Raw genomic sequence first — 26,973 nt, forward strand, 5'->3', positions numbered from 1 at the left:
GTCAACTTGAGAGGAAGGTAGAGAGATTTCCCATATTCCTCCTGTCCCCACATTCATACCCTCTCCCACTGTCAACATTCCTCACCAGAGTGGTACATTTACCATCGACAAACCTACACTGATGCATGGTTATCACCCAAAGACCATAGTTTACATCCGTGTCTGCTCTTGGTGAGTGTACATTCTATGGGTTTGGACAAATGTATAGTGACATGCATCCACCATTATAGCATTTTTGTATCATACAGAATAGTTTCAATGCCCTAAAAAAATTCTCTGTGCTCTGTCTGTTCATCGCTCTCTCCCCTCCTAACCTCTGGCAATTGCTGACATTTTCACTGTCCCTGTGGTTTTGCCTTTTCCAGAATATCCTGTAGTTAGAATCATATAATGTGTAGCCTTTTCAGATTGGCTTCTTTCACTTAGTAATATGCATTTGAGTTTCCTCCATGCCTTTTCATGGCTTGATAGCTCATTTCTTTTTAGCGCTGAATAATCATTTCATTGTTTGGATGTACCACAGTTTATTTATCCATTCACCTACCTCTTAGTTGCTTCCAGATTTTGGCAGTTATGAATAAAGCTGCTATAAACATCCATGTGTAGGTTTTTGTGTGGACATAGTTTTCAATTCCTTTGAGTAAATGCCAAGGAGTGTGATTGATGGATTGTATGTTAAGAGTATGTTCAGTTTTGTAAGAAACTGCCAGACTGTCTTCCAAAATGGCTGTACATTTTTGCATTCCCACCAGCAGTGAATGAGAGTTCCTTTTACTCTGCCTCCTCATCAGCATTTGGTGTTTTCAGTGTTCTGAATTTTGGCTATTCTGATAGATGTATAGTGATATCTCGTTTTAATTTGCATTTTCCTAATGACATGTGATGTGGAGCACCTTTTCATATGTTTACTTTCCATCTGCATATCTTCTTTGGTGAGGTTTCTATAGAGATCTTTTTGCCCATTTTTTAATCGGGTTTGTTTTATTGTTAATTTTTAAGAGTTCTTTGTATATTTTGGATAACATCCTTTATCAGATATGTCTTATGCAACTATTTAGTCCCAGTCTTTGGCTTGTCTTTTCCTTCTCTTGACAGTGTCTTTCGAAGATCAGGTTTTTAATTTTAATGAAGTCTATTTTATCAATCCCTTCTTTCATGGATCATGCCTTCAATGTTACATCTAAAACGTCATTATTGCCATACCCAAGCTCATCTAGATTTTTATCCTATGTTATCCTCTAGGAGTGCCACAGTTTTGCATTTTACATTTAGATCTGTGATCCATTTTCAGTTCATTTTTGTGAAGTGTACAAGGTCTGTGTCCAGATTCATTCATTTGCATGTGGATGTCCAGTTGTTGTAGTACCATTTGTTGAAAAGACTATCTTTTTGTCCCATTTGCTCTTTTGTCAAAGGTTAGTTAACTTTATTTATGTGGCTCTACTTCTGGGGTCTCTATTCTGCTCTATTGATCTGTTTGTCTCTTTCATCGGTACAACACTGACTTGATTACTGTAGCTTTATTTTTTTTTTTCAAATCTTTTTTGGTTTTTATTTTTATTTGTTTTAAAGATTTTATTTATTTGAGAGAGAGAGAAAGAGAGAGCACATGAGAGGGGGGAGGGTCAGAGGGCAAAGCAGACTCACTGCTGAGCAGGGAGCCTGATGTGGGACTCGATCCTGGGGCTCCAGGATCATGACCTGAGCTGAAGGCAGTCGCCCAACCAACTGAGCCACCCAGGTGCCCTCTTTTTTGTTTTTTAAAGATTTTATTTATTAGAGAGAAAGAGAGTGCATGCATGAGCAGGGGGAGGGGCAGAGGGAGAGCGAGAAATAGACTCCCCGCTGAGTAGGAAGCGCAACGTGGGCTCAACCCCAGGACCCTGCGAGCTGAAGGCAGTTGCTTAACCGGCTGAGCCACCCAGGCACCCCTCATTACCGTAGCTTTACAGTAAGTCTTGAAGTTAGGTAGCGCCAGTCTTCCAACTTTGTTGTTTTCATTCGGTATTGCGTTGGCTATTCTGTGACTCAGATATTTTGGACAGTGTAAATTCTTTGTGGCACCAATCCAATGGGTGATTTTTCTCCAGCCATGTCCAATGGTCCAGTGTTACGTGGTTGGATTGAGCCAGGGTTGGGATTTGCACATGGGGGTGATGGAAAGGCAGCGGGGCAAGGGAGGATATCTGTAGGAGAATGGCTGAAGTGAGGAATGCTAGAATATAAGCTGGATTGGGGAAGAGGGGTAAAGTTAAGAGTAGGTGAAAAGTAGGATCAAGGGATTTTGAGGGCAAAGAACAGGTATAATGAATGAGAGCTGGATGATTACATTTGTGGTCATATTGTGTGATGTATGAGTTTCATATTCCAGATGTGGAGCAATTGCAAGTGTTGACAAGGTCCGGTTGATGACCATGAGAATTGATAGCTGAAAGGGGAGTGGGCAGAGCAGCCTCTGAAGATGAGAAGGTCAAAGAGCTAAGAGCCCAGGATGTTGGGCCTCTGCATCAATACTGATGTCATGTGGGATGTTGGCAGGACGTGGAATGGAGAGAAATCTGTGAGCCGGTTCTTTAATAAGTGAAAGGGTTATGTTGGGGAGTTGCGTAGCTGACAGTGAAGAGGAGTGGGAAGAGGCATGGCTAGATGATATGAAGCTCAAGGGAGTAAGAGATCTTACACAGGGGTAGAGGAGAGATGATCTCAAAGTCTCACTGGAGAGTGAGGGGAATGTCTACCCCAGCACAGCCCTGAGTTACAAGGGGCTGGTAGAATGCACAGCTTCTGCCTGACAGGGCTCTAGCACAGTGCTTCTTAGACTTTCTATGGCTAAGAACCAGGTTGGTTGGTTTGTTTTAACTTTCCAATCCGTAATGGACCAATCATTTGGCAAAATCAAAAATGAATTGCTAGAAAAATGGTTGAACAAAAAAAGCTATACAAAGTACAAGCCCCAATTTTTTTTATTGTTAGATTCAACAATAGACATAAAATTACTCAGCCAAATTGCCATACAGGTTTTTGGATGCTTACTCTGACTTTTTGTACTTACCACAGAGCTGTGGGAAACAGCTCACGGATCAACATTAGTCTGTGGACCACAATGAGTGGCACTCATACAGGGAAAATGGCTTTCTCCTGGGAGAAGCTGCCGTCAGTTAAGCCAGGACAGTGAAGAAGGAGTTTGTTGAAGGGGATGTGAATTAGAGAAGTTTACCAAGGAATGGGGTTGCTGGGGGTACAAGAGAAAAGTTAGGAATGTTGATGACCAGTGGATGTTTGGGGGTAGAAAACACACATAGCTATATGGGATGAAAGTTCAGGAGAGAGGAACGACTGGAGGGGTTCCTTCTTGAGCAGTGTCCAAGGCTAACGAGTGTAAGACAGAAAGCATATAGTCCGAGGAAGTGAGTTAGCTACAAGGTCTGGGGAATATATTTACAGAAAGTTTAGGGATGCCTGGGTGGCTCAGTCGGTTTAGCAGCTGCCTTCAACTCAGGTCATGATCCCAGGGTCCTGGATTGAGTCCTACATCGGGCTCCCTGCTCAGTGGGGAGCTTGCTTCTTCCTCTCCCTCTGCCTCTCGCCCCCTGCTCATGCGCTCTCTCTCTCTCTCTCTCTCTCTCTCTCTCTCTGTCTCTCTCCTCTCGTGCTCTCAAGTAAATAAATAAAATCTGAAAAAAAAAAGTTTAGGCAGGTGAAGGGTGAGGTGTGCTTCTCTGTGCTCACTGTGCTAAGCACTTTATATACATTCTCTGAGCCCTTAAAAAAAAAACCTACCAAGTTGATGGTGATATTCCCAATTTATATTGATATGCAGCAGGTTTTACAGGCATAGGATTAGCGGTTGGGATGGTGGTGGGGTCCTGATCCCAGGAAGTCAGTTTGTGAACATGATCTCAGATGAAACAATTATAGAGTTCTGCCCTATTTTTATGCTCCCTGCTGTGTGTGGCTGAACAAGTAATTTAGGAGTTTGATCTTAGCCAGAGGTTATTAGGGGGGCTGCTGATGACTTCTTTGGTGAGGAAGGGTTTGATTTTGTAAGATTGCCACCTCACATACATGCAAACTCAAATTTTCAAAATGAAATCTTTTTTAGACATTACAGTATGAAATAAGTAACACATGTTCATTGTAGAGAATTAGAAAATGCAAATAAGGAAGAGAAAAATGATTACCTGTGATCCTTTGCTCAGAACCACTGTTGATTATAAAATACTCTTTTCAGTCCTTTTCATTTAGTCAAGTAAAATAGCTCAATAAAGTTTAAATTTTTGATTATATGTTGAAGTAAGAATATTTTGCACATATTGGTTAAAATAAATATTAAAATTCACCTGTTTCTTTTTACCTTTTTAATGTGGCTATTAGAACATTTAAATTTACATATTTGGCTCACATTATATTTCTGTTGGACAGCACTGTTCTAGAAGCTTTGACCATTCTGTGTCTTTTTTTTAAAAAAATAAATATTTAGAGAGTGTGTGTGAGCAGGGGGAGGGGCATAGGGAGAGGGAGAGGAAGAGAATCTTAAGCAGACTCCCTGTTGAGCGTGGAGCCCGATGCAGGGCTCAATCTCAGGACCCTGAGATTATGACCTGAGCCGAAATTAAGAGTCAGATGCTTAACCGACTGAGCCACCCAGCCTCCCCTTGACCATTCTGAGTCTTAATGAAGCTTTGCTGTCTACATTTTAAGCTCTGTTATAATTGTTTTAGACCAGTGTGGTTCAGTATAGCTTTTTGTATTGATGAATATGTTTGATGATATGCCCAATATGGTAACTTTTAGCCACAACATGTGGCTCCTGAGCTTTTGAAATATAGCTAGTATGATGCAGGGAGTGCATTTAAATTTTATTTAACTTGAATTAATTTAAATGTAAATAGCGATGTCTACTGGACAGCACAGTTCTAGACCTTATGAAAACTAAATTTCTATAAACCTTGACTGATTTTTCTCTTTTCTAGTTGCGTTGGTGTCGAAGAGGAAAAGGCCGCTGACATTGACCTCTACCACTGCCCCAACTGTGAAGTCTTACATGGGCCCTCCATTAGTAAGTAGATCTTGGGGTTTCCAAGTTGGAGATGGTCCAGAGGTGAGACAAAGCAAAGGAAGCTTGGAAGGGAGATTGCCTTTGCCTGAATGCTTGGGAAGTATCAAAAGCCTGTGTAGGCCCTGCAGGCTATAGCAGCTGCCCCACTGAGAGGGCAGAAGTGTAGAGCTTTATCTCCCTCGGAACTTCCCTGGAGGAAGCACCAGCCTCACCAGGAACTTGCCCTGAGTTTGTCAGGGCCTCATTGACTCCAGGTGTTCCAAGAGGTTGTTAGATTGGAAGAGAAGCAGAATCTGCTGAAGCCTTTGCTCTTGGAACCATAGCTCATGGCCATTCGGACTCACAGTCTCATGTCTTTTTCTGGCTTAGTGAAAAAACGCCGTGTATCTTCAAAAGGGCATGACACACACAAGGGGAAGCCAGTGAAGACTGGAAGCTCTACATTCATTCGAGAGCTCCGGAGTAGGACCTTTGACAGGTGAGGGTTGGTGAATGCCAGGGCTCTGGGAGCCTAGGATCCATCTCTTCCCAACTTTCCCACTGGCTGTCCTATTAGGTACCTCCCCCATTTGGGAATATCTGCAGGGTTCTGTGTGTTCCCTTTGGGGAGGGATCTTCTGTTTTAGTCATTTTCTTTTTTTTTTTAAGATTTTATTTATTTGAGAGAGATCAGAGAGAGCACAAGCAGGGGGAATGGCAGAGGGAGAGGGAGAAGCTGACTCCCTGCTGAGCAGGCAGCCCAATGTGGGGCTCGATCCCAGGACCCTGGGATCATGACCTGAGCCGAATGCAGACACTTAACTGACTGAGCCACTCAGGCGCCCCTGTTTTAGTCATTTTCTAAGAAACATTGTTAGAGTTTCATTTAACATGCAGAGTATGTTAACGTTTGCTTGTAAAAACTTTTGGTAGATTGGAAATCAGTTTTCGCCTGTCAGGAGAGGATAGTTACATGCACCTAAGGAATGCTTCAATTAGGAGTCTAAAAATCAGAAAGTTTAATTCTCTCATTGTAGAGAAAAGGAAACTTTAAAAATAAAAAAAATGTTTGAGTGGTCAAGTATTTCTTTTAAATCAAAAAATATTTTCCCCTTTTAATCTGTTTTTTTTAATTTTTTAAATTTTTAAAAATTTAAAAAATTTTAAATTTTTATTTCAAAATTAAACTCTGTGCCCAACATGAGGCTCGAACTCATGACCCAGAGATCAAGAGTCTCATGCTCTACTGACTGAGCCAGACAGGTGGCTTTTTTTCCCTTTTAAAAATATTAAAATGGGCTTATTAAAAATAAATTACTTGAATAAAAATGAGTTAGTAATGAATAAAGGCACTCTCTTTTGCTTAATTTTTAATTCATGCAACCATTTTCAGCTTTCCTGTAATTGAAATATTATTTAGAAAATAGGTGTTTCTTCAACTTAATATTCTTTGATTTGTTTATTCAGAGGCAGTGAGTCTCCTTTCTCCTCCCTCAGATCTCTTCTTCAGTCAACCAATGTCTTGTGCATTCTTTAAGAAATAATTTTGTTTATATAAATGTGTGTGTGTGTATGTGTATCCTGCTCTTTCTAAAAAAGCATAAATACTCTATTCTGCATCTTGCTTTTTTTTTTAACTTAAGTTATATATCTTGGAGATTAATCCATAATAGCATATACAGATGTTTTTCATTCTTTTTCATGGATGTTTAGTATTCCATTGTATGCATATATAATTTATTTAACCAATACCGTATTGAACATTTAAATTGATTCTAGTTTTTTGCTGTTAGAAAAAAGTGCTGCAGTGAATGTCTTTGTACTTAAGTTTTTGCATATGTGGATAAGTATATGTGTAGATTTACTACCTAAAAGTGAAATTGAGAATTGAGCACAAAGAATGTACTTTAAAAATGTTTATAAATGTTGCTAAATTGTTTCCAAAGTGACAATACCATTTCATACTACCACTAGACACTGAATGAGGGTGGCTCTTTCCCTATATCCTGGCCAACACTGTTTATTATCAAACTTTTTTTTTGCCTTTCTGATAAAAGTGATATGTTGTTTTCCCTTGCATTTAATTATGAAGAAGGCACTTATATTTTTGTGCCTTTATAAGTCATCTTTATTTCTTTTTCTGTTTGCTGCCTGCTTGTGTCATTTGACAATTTTTCTATTGGGTTACTGCCTATTTTTTAACTGATTTATAATAGCTTTTCTGGAAGAAAATTTTATTTAAGCATGTATTTATTGTTGAAGTATAATTAACACACAGTGTTATGTTAGTTTCAACTATACAGTATAATTGAGCAATTTTATGCATTCCTGAGTGATGAACGTGATCCACATGAGTGAAATCCTATAGTATTTGTCTTTCTCTGACTTACTTCACTTAGTTATATCCTCTAGGACCATCCCTGTTGCAAATGGCAAGAGCTCATTCTTTTTTATGGCTGAGTAATATTCTGTTGTGTGCGTGTGTGTGTGTGTGTGTGTGTGTGTGTGTGTGTGTGTGTATGTATGTGTATACACCCAATCTTTATACATTCATCTATGAATGGACATTTGGGTTGCTTCTATATATTAGCTATTGTAAATAATGCTACAGTAAACAATGAGATTATCACCTTAGACCTGTCAGAATGGCTAGAATAAAAAAGATAAGAAATAACAAGTGTTGGAGAGGATGTGGAGAAAAAGGAACCCTTGTGCACTGTTGGTGGGAATAAAACTGGTGCAGCCACTGTGGAAACAGTATGGAGGGTCCTCAAAAAATTAAAGATAAAAATATCATATGAACTAGTAATTTTACTACTGGGTATTTACCCAAAGAAGATGAAAACACTAATTCAAAAAGATATATGCACCCCTAACTTTCTTTGTAGGAAATTTTAATTTTTATGTACTTAAATTTATTTATTGCTATTTTTAATTACTACTGGGCCTTGTCTCTCCCATATTTTTTCTACTACTCTATGATTTCATGTTTTTCAATTTAATCTTAGATCCATCTAGAATTATGTAAAAGAGTGAGATAGACATTGAGCTTAATATTTTTCCAGATGTTTGTTCCAACACAACTTGGCCAAATAGTCTATTTCCAGCATGATTTAAAAAAAAAAAAAAACTGTTTTCTAGTTAACTAAGTATATGTGTTGAGAAAGTGGTTGTAAAAATTGTTTTTTTAAAATCAGTCTTGTCTTTTTCTTCTTTCTTAAATTTATTTTAATTCTAGTACAGTTAACATACAGTGTTATATTAGTTTCAGGTGTACAATCTAGTGATTCAACACTTCTCTACATTACTCAGTGCTCATCATGATAAGTGTGCTCTTTAATTCTTGTCACCTATTTCACCCATCCCCTCCACCCACCTCCCCTCTGGTAACCATCAATTCGTTCTCTATAGTTAAGAGTCTTTTTTGGTTTGTCTCTTTATTTTTCTTTTGTTTTGTTTCTTAAATGCTACACATGAGTGAAATCATATGGTATTCGTCTTTCTCTGACTGATTCATTTAGCTTAGCAGTATACTCTGTAGCTCCATCCATGTCGTTGCAAATGGCAAGATTTCATTCCTTCTTATGGCTGAATAATATCCATTGTGTGTGTGTATATATATATACACATAGATACCACATCTTCCTTATCCATTTATTTATTGATGGACACTTGGGCTGCTTCCATAATTTGGCTATTGTAAATAATACTGCAATAAACACAAGGGTGCATGTATCCTTTCGAATTAGTGTTTTCGTATTTTGGGGGTAAATACCCAGTAGTGTGATTACCGGATCATATGGCAGTTCTATTTTTATTTTTATTTTTATTTATTTTTATTTTTATTTTAAAGATTTTATTTATTTATTTGAGAGAGCACGAGAGGGTGGAGGGTCAGAGGGAGAAGCAGACTCCCTGCCGAGCAGGGAGCCCGATGTGGGACTCGATCCCGGGACTCCAGGATCATGACTTGACCCGAAGGCAGTCACTTAACCAACTGAGCCACCCAGGCGCCATGTATTTTTATTTTTTTGAGGCATTTCCATACTGTTTTCCATAGTGGCTGCACCAGTTTGCATTCACACCAACAGTGCATGAGGATTCCTGTTTGTCTACATCCTCGCCAACACTTGTTTCTTGTTTTTGATTTTAGCCCTTCTGACAGGTGATATCTCACTGTAGTTTGGATTTGCATTTTCCTGATGATCAGTGATGTTGAACATCTTTTCGTGTGTCTGTTGGGCATCTGTATGTCTTCTTTGAAGAAATATATGTTCGTGTCTTCTGCCCATTTTTTAATTGGATTACTTGTGGTTTTTTGTGTTGAGTTGTGTAGGTTCTTTATATATTTTGGATACTAACCCTTTGTTGGATATGTCATTCAAAAATCAGTCTTTTCTCTTTATTTGCCAATGTTTTAAATGGGTGATGCTGCTCTGGGTTAGAGGAAATTAGCTAAATTTGCAGATACATCTTTTCTTTCTGGGCAGGCTGTTGGCTGATTTCTTCTTTTGCCATCCAGCGAAGAGTACCCTATTGACAAGATGTCCTAGGTTTAGCTCCCCACCTCTGCCAGTGACCAGGCTTTTTGCCTCGGACAGGTCATTTCTTTCCTGGCACATGAGGTGTATGCCATTAGTTGCCAGCCCACATTAAGGTCCACTAAGGAAGGCCCCACCCCTTGGGTGAATGACAGCATCAAGGGAGGCCTTCAGTGGCAGAGCCTCTGGGGCTCAGGCTTTCTCTCATGTGGCCCACAGCTCAGATGAAGTGATTCTGAAGCCCACTGGAAGTCAGCTGACTGTGGAATTCCTGGAAGAGAATAGCTTCAGTGTGCCCATCCTAGTGTTGAAGAAGGATGGATTGGGGATGACGCTGCCCTCACCATCATTCACTGTGCGGGATGTGGAACACTATGTTGGTAAGCACCATGGACCCTCTTAACTGTGACATTGTTTACTCCCATCAAGTCTTGTGACCCTTCCCCTCCAGTCTACCTTTGCATTTCTTTTCTAGCGATCTTGGGAATCTGAGGTAAAGTGATTTACCCAGAGTCATTCTTTGGCAAAACTAGAACCCAAATCCTGCTTTTCTTTTCCTTTTCCTCCTAGTAGGCCACAACCCCCCAGGCTGAGCCCCATTTTTTCTTTTACCTGGGGAATTCCAGGGATCATGGTGGTCTCTCTTCTATTGAGATGAGAAAGCCTTTGACTTTTGCCCTCATGTGCCAGTTGTCTTCCGGGCAGGAGTGTTTGGGGATAGCAAGAGAAGTGAGGAAACAGGGCCCAGGTACGTGGATTGTACTGTGAGTGAGGCTGTATGTCAGGCTGTTCTGTTGCTCTAGCAGGCCTGGATCCAGCACATAGATCTAAGGAGAGTGTGAGGGATTTCTACCCCTACCTCCTAAGCATGTGCACACAAATACAGTGTCTGAGGTGAGAAGTTTTGAGTGTCAGTCCATTCTAGGGACAGGTGAGGAGGGGAGGGAAGCTTCCCTGGTCCAAGACCACTTGGTGCAGAACCTATCTCTTTATTCCAGGTTCTGACAAAGAGATTGATGTGATTGATGTGACCCGCCAGGCCGACTGCAAGATGAAGCTCGGTGATTTTGTGAAATATTATTACAGTGGGAAGAGGGAGAAAGTCCTCAATGTCATTAGTTTGGAATTCTCTGATACCAGGTAGGAAGGGCAGGGGTAAGTAGAAAGCTAACAAAGTCCCTGGAACTTGTGATATACTGAGTATAAGTGTTTCTTTCCCTTCCTCTTGGTAGTTTCTTCCTTTGAGATGATGAATTGGTTTATACTTTCTAGGGTAGATGATCACATTATAACAACCAAATTGTGTTTCTCTTCTACAGTTTCTGGCATTGGATAGAGTATACAATAGCTATTTTAATTAATTTTTGTCTCCTTCAAGAGCTAGGGCAGCTTTCTTAGACCTTTTTTTTTTTTTTTTTGGTATTTAGACTGTGGTATGGTCATTGTTTAACTCCCAGGATAGGTCCCTGGAAATAGATTTACTGAATTAACCCCAGGTAGTTTCTCTAAGGATAAGGTTTCTTAGATTTAAAAGAAAAAGCTGATAACCTTTAAATTACTCTCTGTGGACTCATGGACTCAATAGATACATGTAGTCTTCTCTGTGCTCAGAACTGTGGGAGATCCCAAAAAATTATAACATATCTGTACTTAGAAAGCTTACTGTCTGATTACTTTTTTAACATTTAATTTTGACATAATTACAGATTTACAGGAAGTTGTAAAAAATACACAGGGAAGTCCTGTGTATTTTTCAGCCAGTTTCCAACAATGGCAACATCTTACATAACTATAGTACAATATTAAAACCCTTGCTGTTGGTTTTAACATACAAAGTTAACAACCTGAGGATTTAAAAAAAAACTGTACCTCACTTCATCTTGAAAGACTATTTGAAGTAGCTTACAGAGATACAGAGGGGGAAAAATAGACAAAATTGGAACAAAAGGAAAATAAAGGTGGGGAAATAGGATGCATCTGGTGGGTGATCTGCACACAAAATGCATGTATGAGTGTCTGGATAGTTGGTAGAGAAGGACTGTAGAGTTTTCATTGAATTTCCTGAAGGTCAGGACAAGGAAGGGAGTGCAATATTATAAGGTGTGTGGTTTTACATAAGATAAAAACAACGAGATATTTGGGAGAAGTACTTCTTTACCTGAAACTGAGCCCTTGAGAGGTTTCTCTAATGATTCCTCATAAAGACAGTATGGGATGGGGACAGTACAGTAACTGTTATTGACCAAGTACCAAGTGAGTGGATCCAGGTTGGGAGAGTTATGAGCATTTAGTGGAGGAAATGATCTCCTTTAACTGGGGAATTCTGTGGAGTTGGGATTTGGGACTTCTAGAGCTGAGTGGAATGAGGATGCTGACCAGACTTACTGAAGTAAGTGTTTTTTCTTATTTGACTCTCACTGGGATGGGGAACATTTTATTCAGGCTTTAACCTTTAATTCCCAGTCAGCTGACATCTGCTTTCCACCCCTTCCTTGTTAGGCTTTCTAACCTTGTGGAGACTCCCAAGATTGTTCGGAAGCTCTCATGGGTGGAGAACTTGTGGCCAGAGGAGTGTATATTTGAGAGGCCCAATGTGCAGAAGTATTGCCTCATGAGTGTGCGGGATAGCTATACAGACTTTCACATTGACTTTGGTGGCACCTCGGTCTGGTATCATGTGCTCAAGGTAGGAATGAATGTGACTTCTAGAGGCAGCCTGGCCTTGGGCCTCCCTCTTTGTTTCAGGTGGCAGCAAAAAATAGGCTGCTGAGGTCTACCCGCCTCCCAGATTCTGTTTGGGTGACATTTCCATATAACTACTCTTTTGTGGTTGGGCACTTAGTGGATATGCCATATAAACTGTCTCTACAGTTTTGATGCTTAACATTTTTTTTGAATAACGTAAGGTTTTCTCTGACTGTTTATCTTAATTGAACCAATCTATACTCCTATGACTATGTATGGAAATGTCCATATTTACTATAGAAATTCTTGGTAACATGAGAAACTTCCCCTCCCTCTTACTATCTTTATTGAGGTATAATTTATACACCATAGAATTAGTCTATTCCAAGTGTATAGTTTGATGAGTTTTGATAGTTATATGTAGTCATATAACTGCCACTACCATCAAAATAGAGCATAGGGGCACCTGGGTGGCTCAGTCTGTTGAGCGGCTGCCTTTGGCTTGGGTTATGGTCCTGGCATCCTGGGATCGAGTTCCACATCGGGCTTCTGCTCGGTGGGAGTCTGCTTCTCCCTCCTACTCTCCCCCTGTTCTCTCTGTCTCTCAAATAAATAAGTAAAGTCTTATTTAAAAAAAAAGATACAGCATATATGACAAGTTTTTTTTTTTTTTTTAATGTCAACCTTCCTATGGGTAGTTTCCCTTTTAGTGGTTGTTAAAATTTTGTAATTAGCATATTGATTGTCAATGACTATGAAGGACTTTTGAGGTCTGGAAAACAAATTTCTTAAGTAATTTTGATTCTTTTCCACCATCACACTATTTAATTTTCTTATCAGAAATGCCAAGGAAAGAGCAGAAAACTTGGGTATGGCTCTTGTCCAAGTGATCACGAATCTTAAACTAGTTGTTTCCATTGGTTTAACATGAAATTGGAGAATGTAAATCACTATTGTGCAAATGTTAGACTTAACTTTTTTATTTTATTTTACTTATTTGAGAGAGAGAGAGAGCACAAGTGGGAAGGGCAGAGGGAGAGGGAGAGAGAATCTCAAGCAGACTTCTGCGCTGAGCACGGAGCCCGATGTGGGGCTCAATCTCATGACCATGAGATCACCACCTGAGCCAAAACCAAGAGTCAGACGCTTAATTGACTGTGCCACCCAGATGCGCCTAACTTTTTTATTTTAAAATACTTCCTGTTTTGTAGAAAAATTGCAAAATGGTAGGAAGAATTTCTGTGTGCCCTTCACTTAGATTGCCCAATGTTACCATTTTATTACATTCTTTCTCTAAAGCAAACATAATACAGAAGTTCCCTCTATATATTTTTTTCTGAAACATTTGAGAGTAGTTGCAGACATGGTATCTCTTTATCTTGTAATAATTCAGTGTGTATTTCTTGAAAATAAGAGCATTCTCTTATAACCACAGTATAGTTATCAAAATCAGGAAATTAATATTGATATAATACTATTATCTAATCTGATCTGATTCAGATTTCTCCAATTTTACAATAGGTAATTTCTAATGTTGCTTTCTACATTGAAATTTATTATCATGAAATATTGGTTAAACTAATCAAGCTGTAGGTTGGGGGTGTTTTTGTACTAGGGGGCTTTTGTTTCTTTTCTGCCAAATAATCTATCTGGTGATTGGCCAGGCAAAACATAATTAGGAAATAAAATGTTTTTCCAACAGATAATTGCCTAACATATAATCTTCTAGAAGTCCTTGGGCAATTACTGAACTTTTAAACTTTTATTAGCTTTGATTGCAGGTGTGAGAAGGAACACTCTTTGTAAATGGCATTTAAAGGCAAATTCAATTTTCTTTTCATCAGTAATGTGGCCTTAAATTCTCTTAGGGCTAGTAGTATTGATCTACTCATCTATAGAGGCCATTTCTCATTTGGCATTGCATCTAAAATAGGAGCTTTTGGTGTACATTTGTCCTAAGTTGAACAATTTTGTTTGAAATGCCCTTTCCAAATTTTTTTGTCAATCTTACAGAAGCTTAAAAGCACAAAGTGCAAAAGGACCTTTTAAAGTTTTCAAATCTACATGAAAATGATTCTTGGATGGAGTTGGGAAAGAATTCTGGCATATTACATGGTCTTGGAGCATGAGAGAGAGAATATCCTTTTGGAGATCCTCTGGAGGATTTTTCTGGAAACTCTTGATATTTTTGGCACTTCAACCTCTTTTTGTTTCAGGGTGAGAAGATCTTCTACCTGATCCGCCCAACAAATGCCAACCTGACTCTCTTTGAGTGCTGGAGCAGCTCCTCTAACCAGAACGAGATGTTCTTTGGGGACCAGGTGGACAAGTGCTATAAGTGTTCCGTGAAGCAAGGACAGACACTTTTCATTCCTACAGGTCTTCCTGGGTCCCTCTGGGAGGGTTTCAGGAGGGCGGGAAGCGGATGGGAGGTTGTGGCACCAGAGCCAGTGCCTTCCCATGATGTATTGATTTGATTATGTGGGATATCCCTCTCATATCAGCTGATAACTCAGAACTGGACCACAGGAAAATTCACATGATGGCCAATGGGCAGCATGGTTACTTCATGAGGTTGCAAGTGGGAAGGCCCAGGAAGAGGTTGATGGACTCCCTTGCACTGGGCTGATGTCACCTTGGTGAATGGATAGGGAATAGGTCTCTCAGCCCCATGACTGTAGGGATAGTGACTGGGAGGCTGGCATTGCAGGCTATAAATCAGAGTGACTTGGGGTGGGGTGGGGCTTCTCCCTCTAAACAATACATTCCGAGGCTTCACCCCTAGAATTATGAATTTGTAGGTCTGGGGTGGGATCTCAGTTTGTGTTTTGAAAAAGTTCCCCCAGTTGTCTCAATTTGGGGAAGTTGACATCTTTACCATGTTGAGTCTTCCGTGAACGCAGTATGTCTTTCCATTTATTTAGATTTTCCTAATCTAAATAGGGAGGGGGGGCACCTGGGTGGCTCAGATGGTTAAGCATCTGCCTTCGGCTCGGGTCGTGATCCCAGGGTCCTGGGATTGAGCCCCACATCGGGCTCCTGGCTCAGCGGGGAGCCTGCTTCTCCCTCTCCCTCTGCCTCTCTCCCTGCTCATGCTCTCTCTCTCCCTCTCTGTATCTCTGTGTCTCAAGTGAATAAATAAAATCTTTAAAAAAATAATAATAAAATAAATAAATAAATAGGGAGGGGGGAGAGAGAGAATCTTAAGCAGGCCTCCAGCACAGAGTCTGAGACGGGGCTTGATCTCACAACCCTGAGATCATGATCTGAGCTGAAATCAAGAAGTCAGATGCTTAATCGACTGAGCCACTCAGGTGTCCCTGTTTAGAGTTTTAGGGTAGATCTGCTGGCAATAGACTTTCTTAGTTCTCCTTCATCTGTAAATTTCTTGATTTCCCTTTTATTTCTAAAGGATATTTTTGCTGGATATAGAATTCTGGGTTGATAGTTCTTTCCTTTAAGCACTTGGAAGAATGTTGTGCTGCTTCGTTCTGACCTCCATAGTTTCTGATGAGATTTTGGCTGTCATTCAAATTGTCTTTTCCCTTATATGTGTCATTTCTTGCTATTTGTAATTTTTTTTTCTTTAGTTCCTAATAGTTAGACTATAATGTGTCTTGGCATGTATTTCTTTGGGTTTATATTATATGTGTTCATTGAGCTTCCTGAATGTGTAGGTTTATATTTTTTGTCATATTAGTGAAGAAATTTTTAGCTGTTATTTCTCTGAATGCTTTTTCAGTCCCACACTCTAACTTCTTTTCTTTTGGATCTCTGATTATATGAATGCTATATATATTTTGTTGTAGTCCCACAGGTCCCTGAGTTTATGTTTTTCAGTGTATTTCCTCTCTTTTGTTCATATTGAGTACTTTTTCTTGTTCTGTCTTCAAGTTTTTTTTGATTCTTTTCTCCATTGTCTTTATTCTTCTGTTGAGTCCATTTCATTATTTATTTCAGATATAGTATTTTCCAGTTCTAAAATTTCCATTTGTTTCTTATTTATATCGTCTCTTTTTTTTTGTTTCAAACATGTTTATAATTGTTCATTGAAGCATTCTTATGATAGCTCCTTTAAAACTGTCATGTAGGGGTGCCTGGTTGGCTCAGTCAGTTAAGTGACTGCCTTCAGCTCAGGTCATGATCTCAGGGTCCTGGGATCGAGCCCCACATTGGGCTCCCTGCTCAGTGGGGAGTCTGCTTGTCCTTCTCCCTCTGCTCCTCCCCCACTTGTGTGCTTGCTCACTCTCAAATAAATAAATAAAATCTTTTAAAAAATAAAATTATCATATAGTTCTAACATCTTTGTCCAATATGATATTGTATAATTCTGGATTTTCTTTTCTGTTGCACATATCTGTCTATTCATATATCAATATCATGTTGATTTGATTACATTGGTTTTATATAGCATGTTTAAGATATGGTGAGCCATGTTACCTCACCCCATACCCATCCGCTTTTCTCTTTTATAGTTTTCTGTGCCCAGGCATTTATTAATTCATTTATTCATCTTTGAATCCTTTGCCTAATAGGGTGTCACGTAATACCTTTTCTACCCTGGGCGTTTAATAACTGTTTGATGAATTGAATTTGCCTACCAGAGATTTCAGTTGGATTGATTCGCTTATTGGTATGAAGTCCCATGAACTGGGTATAATCTACTTAGTTCCACAGGTATTGCATATCTATTGAATACCCCCACATGGGGCTAGGTGCTAGAGACAAAAGATTGATAGGCCATTTCAGTATCATGTTCTAATAGCCACAATAGAGGCATTTAGTGCAAGTTTTGGGAGCATGGAGAAGAGCACTTAGTCTAGCTGGAAGTTTGTGAAAATCTTCTCAGAAGAGTGACACCTGACCAGTAAGTATGGACTGACCAAGGAAAGAAAGGCAGAAAAGTCCTCTCAGACATAGAGAAAGGCATAAGCAAAGCAAGGCTGTGTGAAGTAGTTCATGGATACTGGAGCCTAAAGATCAAGGAGAAAGTGAAGCTGAGAAGGTAGGCAGACTGAACTTATCCCAGAGGTGACTGGGGGACCATTGAAGGTTTATTTGTTTATGTAGCAAAAGATACAAAGAATAATATAATAGACATTTATGTGTTTGTAACCCAACTAAAAATATAAAATATTACACATATATTTGAAGCCTCCCGTATACCTCTTCTCAATTCCATTCCCATTTTTCCCTCTCTGAGCTAGCCATTGTTCTGAAGTTGGCAATTATTATCCTCATGCATTTCTCTTCCTTTATTATACAGGTAATGGCTCATTAAGCCAATACCTAGGATTGTTTTACATGTTTTTGAATGTTATATAAATGGAATCATATTAGGTAATTCTTCCCAACTTGCTTTTTTCTCTGAACACTGATTATGAGATTCATGTTGATACATGTTCACTCATTTTACTTACTTTCCAGTATTCTGTGTATGAGTAAATGGCAATTTATCCATTCTCCTGTGGATGTATATTTCATTGAAGAATTTTGAGCAGGGATGACATGGGCAGATGTGTATTTTAGATATATCACTTAGGGTTGAGATGTGGAGGATAGAATTCAGAGATTGAGATTGGTATAGAGCAGTGGTTTGCAAACACTTTGGACTCAGGACCCCTTTATACTTTTTGATATCCCTGAGGACCTCAAGGCTTTTATTTATGTAGTTTGTATTCATCAATATTTACCACATTATAAATTAAAACTGAGAAAAATTTAAAATATTCATTGGGAAGTAATAAACTCATTACATGTTAGCATCAGTAATAATTTTTATGAAAAATAACTTCAAATAAAAAATATAGTGAGAAGAGTGACATTTACATTTTTGCAAACCTTTTTAATGTCTGGATTAATAGAAAATGACTGGACCTTCAGGGCGCCTGGGTGGCTCAGTCACTTAAGTGTCTGCCTTTGGCTCAGGTCATGATCCCGGGGTCCTGGGATCGAGTCCCGCATCGGGCTCCTTGCTCAGCAAGGAGCCTGCTTATCCCTCTGCTTGTGCTTTCTCTCTCTCTCTCTCTAATAAATAAATAAAATCTTAAAAAAGAAAATAACTGGACCCTCAAATCTGCTTCTGCATGTTGTGATATCATGTCATTTACCCTCTGGAAAACTCCACTGTACACCTGTGAACGAGGGTGAAAAAGACAAATAACTTCTTAGTATCATCATGAGCATAGTTTTGACCTTGCCTGTGCTCTCAAGGAGTCTCAGGGAGCCCCAGAATTCCCTGGACCATACCTTGAGAACTGCTGGTGTAGAGGAGCCAGTTTGTAGGCTGTTGCAAGTAGCGTAGGTGACAGGTAGTGAGGGATCTGAACATTGGTAGGATGGATGGATGGGGAAAGGGAGATGAGTATGAGAGAGGTTTAAGAGGAAAAATTAGAAGGTCTCAAAAGGCAATGTAGAGTCAAGGGGAAGGAAAATAATTGAGTTCCAACTAGGTGCATACTTCACAACCAACCTATGAAGTAGATGTTTAGCTGGAAAATGGCAGACTTTGAACTCAGGTTTATTCAACACAAAAGCTCTTTGTGGTTTTTTTTTTTTTTTTCAAGATTTTATTTATTTACCTGACAGAGAGACAGTGAGAGAGGGAACACAAGTAGGGGGAGTGGGAGAGGGAAAAGCAGACTTCCCATGGAGCAGGGAGCCCTATGCGGGGCTCGATCCCAGGACCCTGGGATCATGACCTGAGCCAAAGGCAGACGCTTAATGACTGAGCCAACCAGGAGCCCCCAAAAGCTCTTTGTTTTTGTAAAAGTAGTGTTAGAAAGGGGAGACTTGGCGAGGAGGTAATGCCCTTCTAAGAGATGAGAGAGAAGATGGACGAGGCAGCAGAGAGACTCGAAGTTGAGAGGAGGGAAGTAGAAGGAGTTTAATAACCCCTTAAGTTGGTGCAGTTCAGGGTTATGATGGTGGCAGAATGGGTATTGGGAGAGTGGAGGAACTAGAACTTTCTAGAGTCACTGCCAGGTTGGCTGCTCTAAGAAGTTGTGTTTGAGCTGAGTTGAGGCAGTGATGTCCAGAGGAAGTAAGGCCCTCTGCCAGCTGTTATTTTGCCATGTTACCTACAGGATGGATCCATGCTGTGCTGACCCCAGTGGACTGCCTTGCCTTTGGAGGGAACTTCTTACACAGCCTTAACATCGAAATGCAGCTCAAGTGAGTGCTGATGCTGTTGTGATCCCAAGCTGGCCATTCCCATCTGCTAGAGTCCTTGGGTTCTCCCCTGTAGTGAGGAGTGCAGCATAGGAGGAGGCAAGATGATCAGAAAGGAATAGATACTGGTTCCTGATAATGATCAGTGTGAGGATGAATACCCCTTCCTCACATAGTCGTTTATGTGACTTTGGGCAAGTCATATAACCTTTGAGCTCAAGTTTCCTAACCTACAAAGTTGGATTTTACAGGGTAGTTGTGAGGATTAGAGATAATGGATACAAAGCATTCTAGAACATACCCCATGCATAGTAGGTGCTCAGTAAACAGAATCCTTGTTATCATCGTTGTTGTTGTGCCTACCTCTTCTAGAGCCTATGAGATTGAGAAGCGGCTGAGCACAGCAGACCTCTTCAAGTTTCCTAACTTTGAGACCATCTGTTGGTATGTGGGAAAGCACATCCTGGACATCTTTCGAGGTATGGATCCCTTTGCCAGCTGCCCCTTTTACCCTGCTTCCCTGAGCGTGTGTGTGCGCGTGTGTGTGTATGTGCAGATAACCACATCAATGAAGATACAGTACTGTTCCATCGCCGCAGAGATCTCCCTAGTGCTACCCCTTTATAGTCTCACCCATTCTTTCCCCTTGCACTATCCATAACTTCTGGAAACCGCTGATATGTTTTCCATCTCCGTAATTTTGTCATTTTAAGAATGCTATAAAATGGAATCATACATTGGGGCACCTGGGTAGCTCAGTCGGTTAAGCGTCTGCCTTCAACTCAGGTCATGATCCCAGGTTCCTGGGATCGAGCCCCACATTGGGCTCCCTGCTCAGCGGGGAGCCTGCTTCTCCCTCTCCCACTCTGCCTGCTTGTGTTCCCTCTCTCGCTGTCTATCTGTCAAATAAATAAATAAAATCTTTAAAAAAAAATAAATTAAAAAAATGGAATCATACAGTGTGTGAACCTTTGAGATTGGCTCTTTTACTAAGTATAATGTAAGGTAGAGCATGGATTTTAACTTTATTTAGCAAAGGTGGCTGAAAAAATTGAATTACAGTGAAATTATCCCTATTTGCTGCTAATTAAAGTAAAACTCAATCTGGACAATCTCAGAGTTTCCTGAATGTGCTTCCTATGGGGTGGGGACAAGGCCCAGTCCTGACCAGCCTGGCATCATTATGTTGGTTCCCAGGTATCAGCCCAGGTAGAAGCCAACCTGCTTTGTGTCCTCTTTTCTGGTCTGTTTTGAAATAGAGCAGCCCCCTTGCTCAGACCTGAGATTCTTCAAGGTAACTTGGACATGAGGAATCCGTTATTTTAGTTACAAAGAACCTCAGAGGCAGGGGTGCCTGGGTGGCTGGGTCAGGTTAAGCATCTGACTCTTGCTTTCAGCTCTGGTCGTGATGTCAGGGTCATGAGATCGAGCCCTGCATTGGGCTCTGTGCTCATTGTGGAGTCTGCTTGATATTCTTTCCCTGCCCGCCCTCCCTCCTCTGCTCCTTCCCCTCCTTGCGTGCGTGCACGTACTGTCTCTCTCTCAAATAAATAAATAAATAAAATCTGAAAAAAGAACCTCAGAGTCCAGTGAGTACAGTCTCCTACCCGCTACTTCAAGCCCTTATTCTGCTACCTAGACTGGCTATCACTTAAGTGTTCTATCAGAGGCTAGATGACTAACCAGTTATTGCCTGTTCAGAACAGCTCGGTTCAGTAGAAAATTCTGTATTGAGCCAAAATATGGCTAATTTTCATAACCTCCTCCTGGAATAACTCAGAATAAGGGCATTTATTAATGGCCCTTCAGATCTGTGTAGGTGGCAGTCAAGGTCCTCCTCAGGAGTTAAATGAACGCTCTTATAAGAACTGAGATCTGGAGTTATGCTTAGAACTTTGAGTATTTTCTCTGGTTGCCTGAAAAAAAGTAACAATTCCTTCACTTCACTGCATGGCTTCATTGACCTTCTGCCTTCCACTTTCCCCTTTTAGGTTTGCGAGAGAACAGGAGGCACCCAGCATCATACCTGGTCCATGGTGGCAAAGCTCTGAACTTGGCCTTTAGAGCCTGGACAAGGAAAGAAGTAAATACACATTTTTCTCTATGTCCTCTAGAGTTCTGCCCTCAATAGGGGCTTGCTTTGGGTACATACTTTGGGGAGGTGGAAGAGACTGGGGAGACTGGTGGGCTCCTGGGGTTAGAATGGAGGACTGGCCTAGGACTCCTTGGATTACATTTTTAAACCTTTCTCTCTGATTATAAAAAGTAATACATGCTTACTCTAGAGAATTAGAAAAAATGCAGAAGAGTATAAGGAGGGAAAAACATCACCTGCAATTTTAACACTCAGAGGGAATTAACATTAACATTTGGGTATATTTTCTTCTGGTCTTTATTATATGCATTTAAGAAACATGATTGCTATCACTCTGTACATACAGTTTCGTATCTGAGTTTGTTGGCTTATGTTCATTTTCCTGTGACCTCAAAGTTCTCCACAAACATTTAATAGTTAAATGATATTCTTTTGCAGGGTTGTACCATCCTTACCTAACCACTTGTTTATTGTTGCTTTATTTATTTGGGGGGTAGTTATAGAAAATCATGCAGTGACTGCACCAAGCTTTGTCCCTCATCTCTTGATCGTTTCTTCAGGATAGATTCCTAGAAGAGCAATTATTGGCTTAAAGTATATGAAAAAACATAAGGCCCTTGATGCATACTGCCAAAATGGCTTTTTAGAAATAACACCTATATCCATCTGTCCAATTGAATACGAAACAGTTGTAAAAGAGATTAAGGAAGTTTTCTCTGTACTGACTTGGAAAGATCTCCAGAACTTGTCAAGTGAAGGTGTACGACCATGTGCATAATGTGCCACCTTATGTGTTAAAAGGTGTGTCGGCGGGGGGAACAAGAATTATATTTGTATGTGCTTGTATTTGCCTGAAGACACAATCTGGAGGGATGTAGAAGACAGTAATAAAGGTGGTTACCTGTGGGTGTGGGTTAATGGGACTGATGGCAGGGACAAATATATATTGAGGCTTTTCAATATGTATCTTATTGTTCGATTTTTGAGCTATGTAAATGGATTACCTACTCAAAATGTTGACTTTAAAAAAAAATTTTAAGAAATGCAACAAAACAGAAGAAGAAATATCAACATGTTCTCTTATGCTTTTGATATTCTTTATAGACTTTTCCCCCTGTGTACAATGGCTTAAGGGGACCTTCCAGCCATTGTAGGCTTAACTTGTACAATCTCTCCATTCTCGTTGCCAACCTTCCCCTCAGATATCCTTGGACTTCATGTTTTGGGCCTTCTCTTCTCCTTGGACATAGCTACACCTGGGCCTTAGCCTAGTCTTCTGTTTCTCCATATCCCTCAAGTGTGGCTACCTTGGGTTTCATTTCTATGCCCCACCCCCACCATGAAGTGAACTTTAGAGGGACTCTGTCCCAGGAACAACAAAAGAGAAGGGGGATGAGTCCTAATTACTCATGCCCTGAGCCAGGATGGCCCCAAATAGCATGGCCAAAGGGAGCTGGAAAAGAGTAGAACACAGATCCGAGGAGCCCATTCTCATGGACATAGTCTTGGGAAATGAAGATGACTTCCATGGGAGGTATTTGCTCCCTCACCTTTCCAGTGCCCCTGGGCCAGGAGGAGGGAGCTATTAAATTTATCCAGCTGGATCACATGGGTTCTCAGACCGCACCCCTGTCCAGCCACCAAAATAGATTCCAGATGGCTTAAAAGAATTAAAAAGAATCAAACCATGGGAAATAAGGTAATGCTGAGGAAGTTTTATCAGTCATCTGGATACAGAAGTGAAGTGAAAACTGGCAGAAAAAATCACAAGGGAAAAGCTTGAGAAATCAGTCTACATAAAGATGTAAATCTTGAGGACTCAAAAAGATTGCAAACATATTAAAAGAGAGACACCCAAGAGAGGTCTCAGCCTGGGTTGCTGTTGAGCTAGCTATGGACCTGTAGCTGCTCAGCCCTGAGCTCTGTCCTCACAAGTGGAGAGACCGGGTTGTCCCTAGGGATCTCCTCCAGGTCCTTGACTTTTTGAGGGGTATGGCCCAAGCCCACCACTGAGTTCCTCACACCCCTGGTGTGTGAGGTTTTGCAAATATTTCCTCATAGTCTGTGGTTTGTCTTAACAGTGTTTTTCAAAGAGAAGCTTTAGTTTTTTATTAAGCCCAATTTATCAGTTGTTTTTCTTTTAAGGCTCATGCTTTTCATGTCCTCAGAAATCTTGGTCTAACCCAAGGTCACAAAGATTTTCTCTTCTGTTCTCTTCTAAAGGGGTTATAGTTTTAGATTTTACATTTCAGCCTTTGATCCATTTTGAGTTTGTGTGTGTTGGGGGGCGGTACAAGATATGGATTGAGGTTGTTTTTTTGCATATGGATATCCAGTTGGTCCAGTACCAGTTGTTAAAGAGACTACCCTTTCTCCATTGAATTACCTTGGTACCTTTGTCAAAAATCAGTTGTCCATTTATGTGTGGGTCTATTCCTCATGCCTTTTGTTTGACAGGCTCTGCCAGACCACGAGGATGAGATTCCAGAGACAGTGCGGACCGTACAGCTCATTAAAGATCTGGCTAGGGAGATCCGCCTGGTGGAAGTAAGAAGCAGGGGAGCAGGGGAGGCGTTTGGGAAGGGCTCAAGGCTCAAGTGGCAGGTCAGGCTTCTTCAGTTGGCTTGAGAGCTCAGGGGAAGGGTTGGGAAAACCCCACCAAAGACTCTGTTTATTCATTTAAATAATTATTGTGCACCTCGAGTGTGCCTCACATTAGGCTAGGTGCTTATAATACATAAATAATTCATTGTCTGCCCACAAAGAACTCAGAATCTTGTAGAGGACCCTGGGCAAAGTCCACTGCCTGAGCCCCAGTTTCCTTGTTTCTAAAGTGGGGATAATTATACCTACTCAGGGGTTGTTAAAAGGGTTAAATAAGGTCATACAGGCCGAGCACTAAGTATAGTCCTTGGCACATAGTAGGTGTTCAATAAATTCTGATGGTGGGTCATGGTAGTTGTGGGTGGAGGTCATAGTAGTAGTCGTTGGTATTACTATTTTGACTCAGTCTCTGCATTCTACAAAATGACAGTTCTCCCAGGTTAAACATGATTACAAAGCCATCTTTCAACAGGTGGCTTATACCACGAGGCAGTAAGGTGTAGATGGTAAGAGACTCAGAGAAACTTGGATTCCGGTTCCTGCTCCGTCACTTGCAAGCCTTTCAGAGCCTTAGTATCCTTATCTGTAAAGGGGGAATTACACCACCTTTTCAGAGTTTTGTTAGGCTCAAGAGCTAATGTATGTAGAGCCCCTCGCACAGTGCCTGGCAGAGTAAGTACTCAATAAATGTGAGCCATTGTTATTAATAGATTTTGCAGCAAAGAGAGAACTCGGTGTGGGCTGGTGAAGTAGCAGAGGCACCAGAGGAGAATTGGACTTAAGGAAGTTTAAACTCTCCTTTAGCTCAGGAGCTGTCAGTTTCTGTGTAGCACTCAGGCTATAGGCACTAAGTCTATGCTGAAGGGTGGTCAGAGTGAGCTACTGGGAGGTTGGGCTTCTAGCCTCACCGCCTGCAGCATGTTTCACTGCCTACACCATAGCTTACATTGTCCACCTCCTACCTCCTTTTCCTCCATTCCCATCTGTCAGAATCCTTCAGAGTTTAGTTACAAGGCCTACCTTTTCTCTGGCTCTTTCCACTTAAACCAATTTTGTATATACAAAGCTCTGGGCTAGTTAGAAAAGGACTTAGAGATGGATCATGTCTGGTCCACTGGCTTTCAAATGTTTTAAAATGATGGAACTTTTTTTTTTAGTCAAATGAGATCTTACCTGGAAGGTCAATGTGCAACCAATCAAAGCATAGCCGCTGTGAATAAGGTGAAGGCGAGAGGCTTCATCTTCCACATGTTCCTCTTGTTTGCCTTCCACCTACCTCCAGTCTTCAGGGCTCCTCCCAGGAAGTTCAGAGGAGCCACAAGGCATCTCTGAAAACCACCTTTCCAGTCTGCTCCTTTAATGTTGTAGCCGAGCAAACGGCCTCGGAGTAGTCCGATCACTTACCTGAGGTCACAGCAGACTTCGGACCAGAACCTGTCTCACATCCTGCAGTCCTTAGGGTTGGCCCCACACCGTTTAGTACTCAAGTATTTTCTGTCTCGTGCCAGCTGCATTTGGAGTCTTGTCTCCAATTTTGACAGTAGCGCTGGGCTTTTTCTTTGCTCGTCTTCTCTTTACTTGTCAATGGCCGGGTGAAGGAATGCCACCCAGTAAATTCTTGATGATCAACTCGTTGTGAAAAAACTAGGGTGTGCATCTGGATGTGGAGCATCTGGAAGCCGCTTCCACGGCAGTACTGCCAGTGCCATGAACAGACCTCTGCTCTTAGCATAGAGAGAACCCTGGAGTAAGCGCTAACCCCGTCGTGTACTGATACTCTTGTAGGATATCTTCCAACAGAACGTTGGGAAGACGAGCAATATCTTTGGGCTGCAGAGGATCTTCCCAGCTGGCTCCATTCCCTTAACCAGGCCAGTCCATTCCACTTCAGTATCCATGTCCAGGCTGTCACTGCCCTCCAAAAGTGGTTCAAAGAAGAAAGGCCTGAAGCCCAAGGAACTCTTCAAGAAGGCAGAGCGAAAGGGCAAGGAGAGCTCAGCCTTGGGGCCTGCTGGCCAATTGAGCTATAATCTCATGGACCCATACAATCATCAGGCACTGAAGACAGGCTCTTCCCAGAAAGCAAAGGTGGGTGCTGGCCCATGGGTTCAGCCCAGCCCTTTTGGGTCCCTTGGAAGAGCAGGGGATCGAAAGGATTGTCCTGTCTTCCCACCTCCCTTAAGGCCCCTGGTGTTTGGCTACCAGTCCCACTCATTTAACAGGCATTTATTGAGACCTTGTCTGTGCTGGGCACTGTGATAGGTGCTGTGACCGTAACCCTCAAGGGGCTGACAGGCTAGTGAGAAAGACAGGCATAAAAACAAATGAGTGCAATGAGGTATTGAGGATGCCATAATCAAGGGTGTGTGGGGGACCCTCAGACACAGAGGGGGGATGAGTTTATCCGGGTAGGAGTGATGGTCAGGAGCTCTTCTCAGAAAACATGACACTTGAGCTGAATCTTGAAATGCTGGATGGTGAATGACATTTAAGAACATGGCATATGAGTGTCAGGTTGGAGTCTTGAACAGGTCCTTAAGAAAAGCCCTTCTCCAGGGCTCTACCTTGCTTCAAGATTGTGGTGCTCTCCATGGGCACGTGAAGATGCTCTCCCTTCTTTTTAGGGAACACGTTTTGCAAGATTGATAGGTTTCCCCTGAGGTAGCCATACGTTCTCAACCTCCTGTTTTTGTGATCATTGGGGGTGGGGGTGGGGGACAGTGTAGCAGGAGGCCTTGGTTCAGGTGGTTTTAACAGTGAACTCAGCCAGTGAAACCGGAAGGAACTGGTCATCGTGATTCACGTGGGAGTCCCAGACAGGTGACAACTGAGCCTCCTCC

At 41.2% G+C, this 26,973-nt stretch overlaps 1 protein-coding gene across 7 annotated transcripts in view; it reads left to right on the forward strand.

The window, feature by feature from the left end:
• The window catches only part of PHF8 (PHD finger protein 8), an 89,132-nt gene that overhangs the window by 16,293 nt on the left and 45,866 nt on the right, over positions 1 to 26,973 (forward strand). For 5 of the 7 annotated variants that reach the window (XM_027608119.1, XM_027608122.1, XM_027608121.1 and 2 more), the window contains exons 3-13: positions 4,974 to 5,059; positions 5,429 to 5,537; positions 9,799 to 9,959; positions 10,578 to 10,719; positions 12,079 to 12,265; positions 14,481 to 14,643; positions 19,350 to 19,437; positions 19,807 to 19,913; positions 21,426 to 21,517; positions 23,987 to 24,076; positions 25,919 to 26,221. In XM_027608119.1, the coding sequence (XP_027463920.1) occupies positions 4,974 to 5,059; positions 5,429 to 5,537; positions 9,799 to 9,959; positions 10,578 to 10,719; positions 12,079 to 12,265; positions 14,481 to 14,643; positions 19,350 to 19,437; positions 19,807 to 19,913; positions 21,426 to 21,517; positions 23,987 to 24,076; positions 25,919 to 26,221 (1,528 nt within the window). The remainder of the gene's footprint in view (positions 1 to 4,973; positions 5,060 to 5,428; positions 5,538 to 9,798; positions 9,960 to 10,577; positions 10,720 to 12,078; positions 12,266 to 14,480; positions 14,644 to 19,349; positions 19,438 to 19,806; positions 19,914 to 21,425; positions 21,518 to 23,986; positions 24,077 to 25,918; positions 26,222 to 26,973) is intronic. The other 2 variants (XM_027608124.1, XM_027608125.1) reach the window with 1 other exon arrangement.

The sequence above is a fragment of the Zalophus californianus genome, chromosome X (assembly GCF_009762305.2).
Source record: "Zalophus californianus isolate mZalCal1 chromosome X, mZalCal1.pri.v2, whole genome shotgun sequence".
NCBI lineage: Eukaryota > Metazoa > Chordata > Mammalia > Carnivora > Otariidae > Zalophus > Zalophus californianus.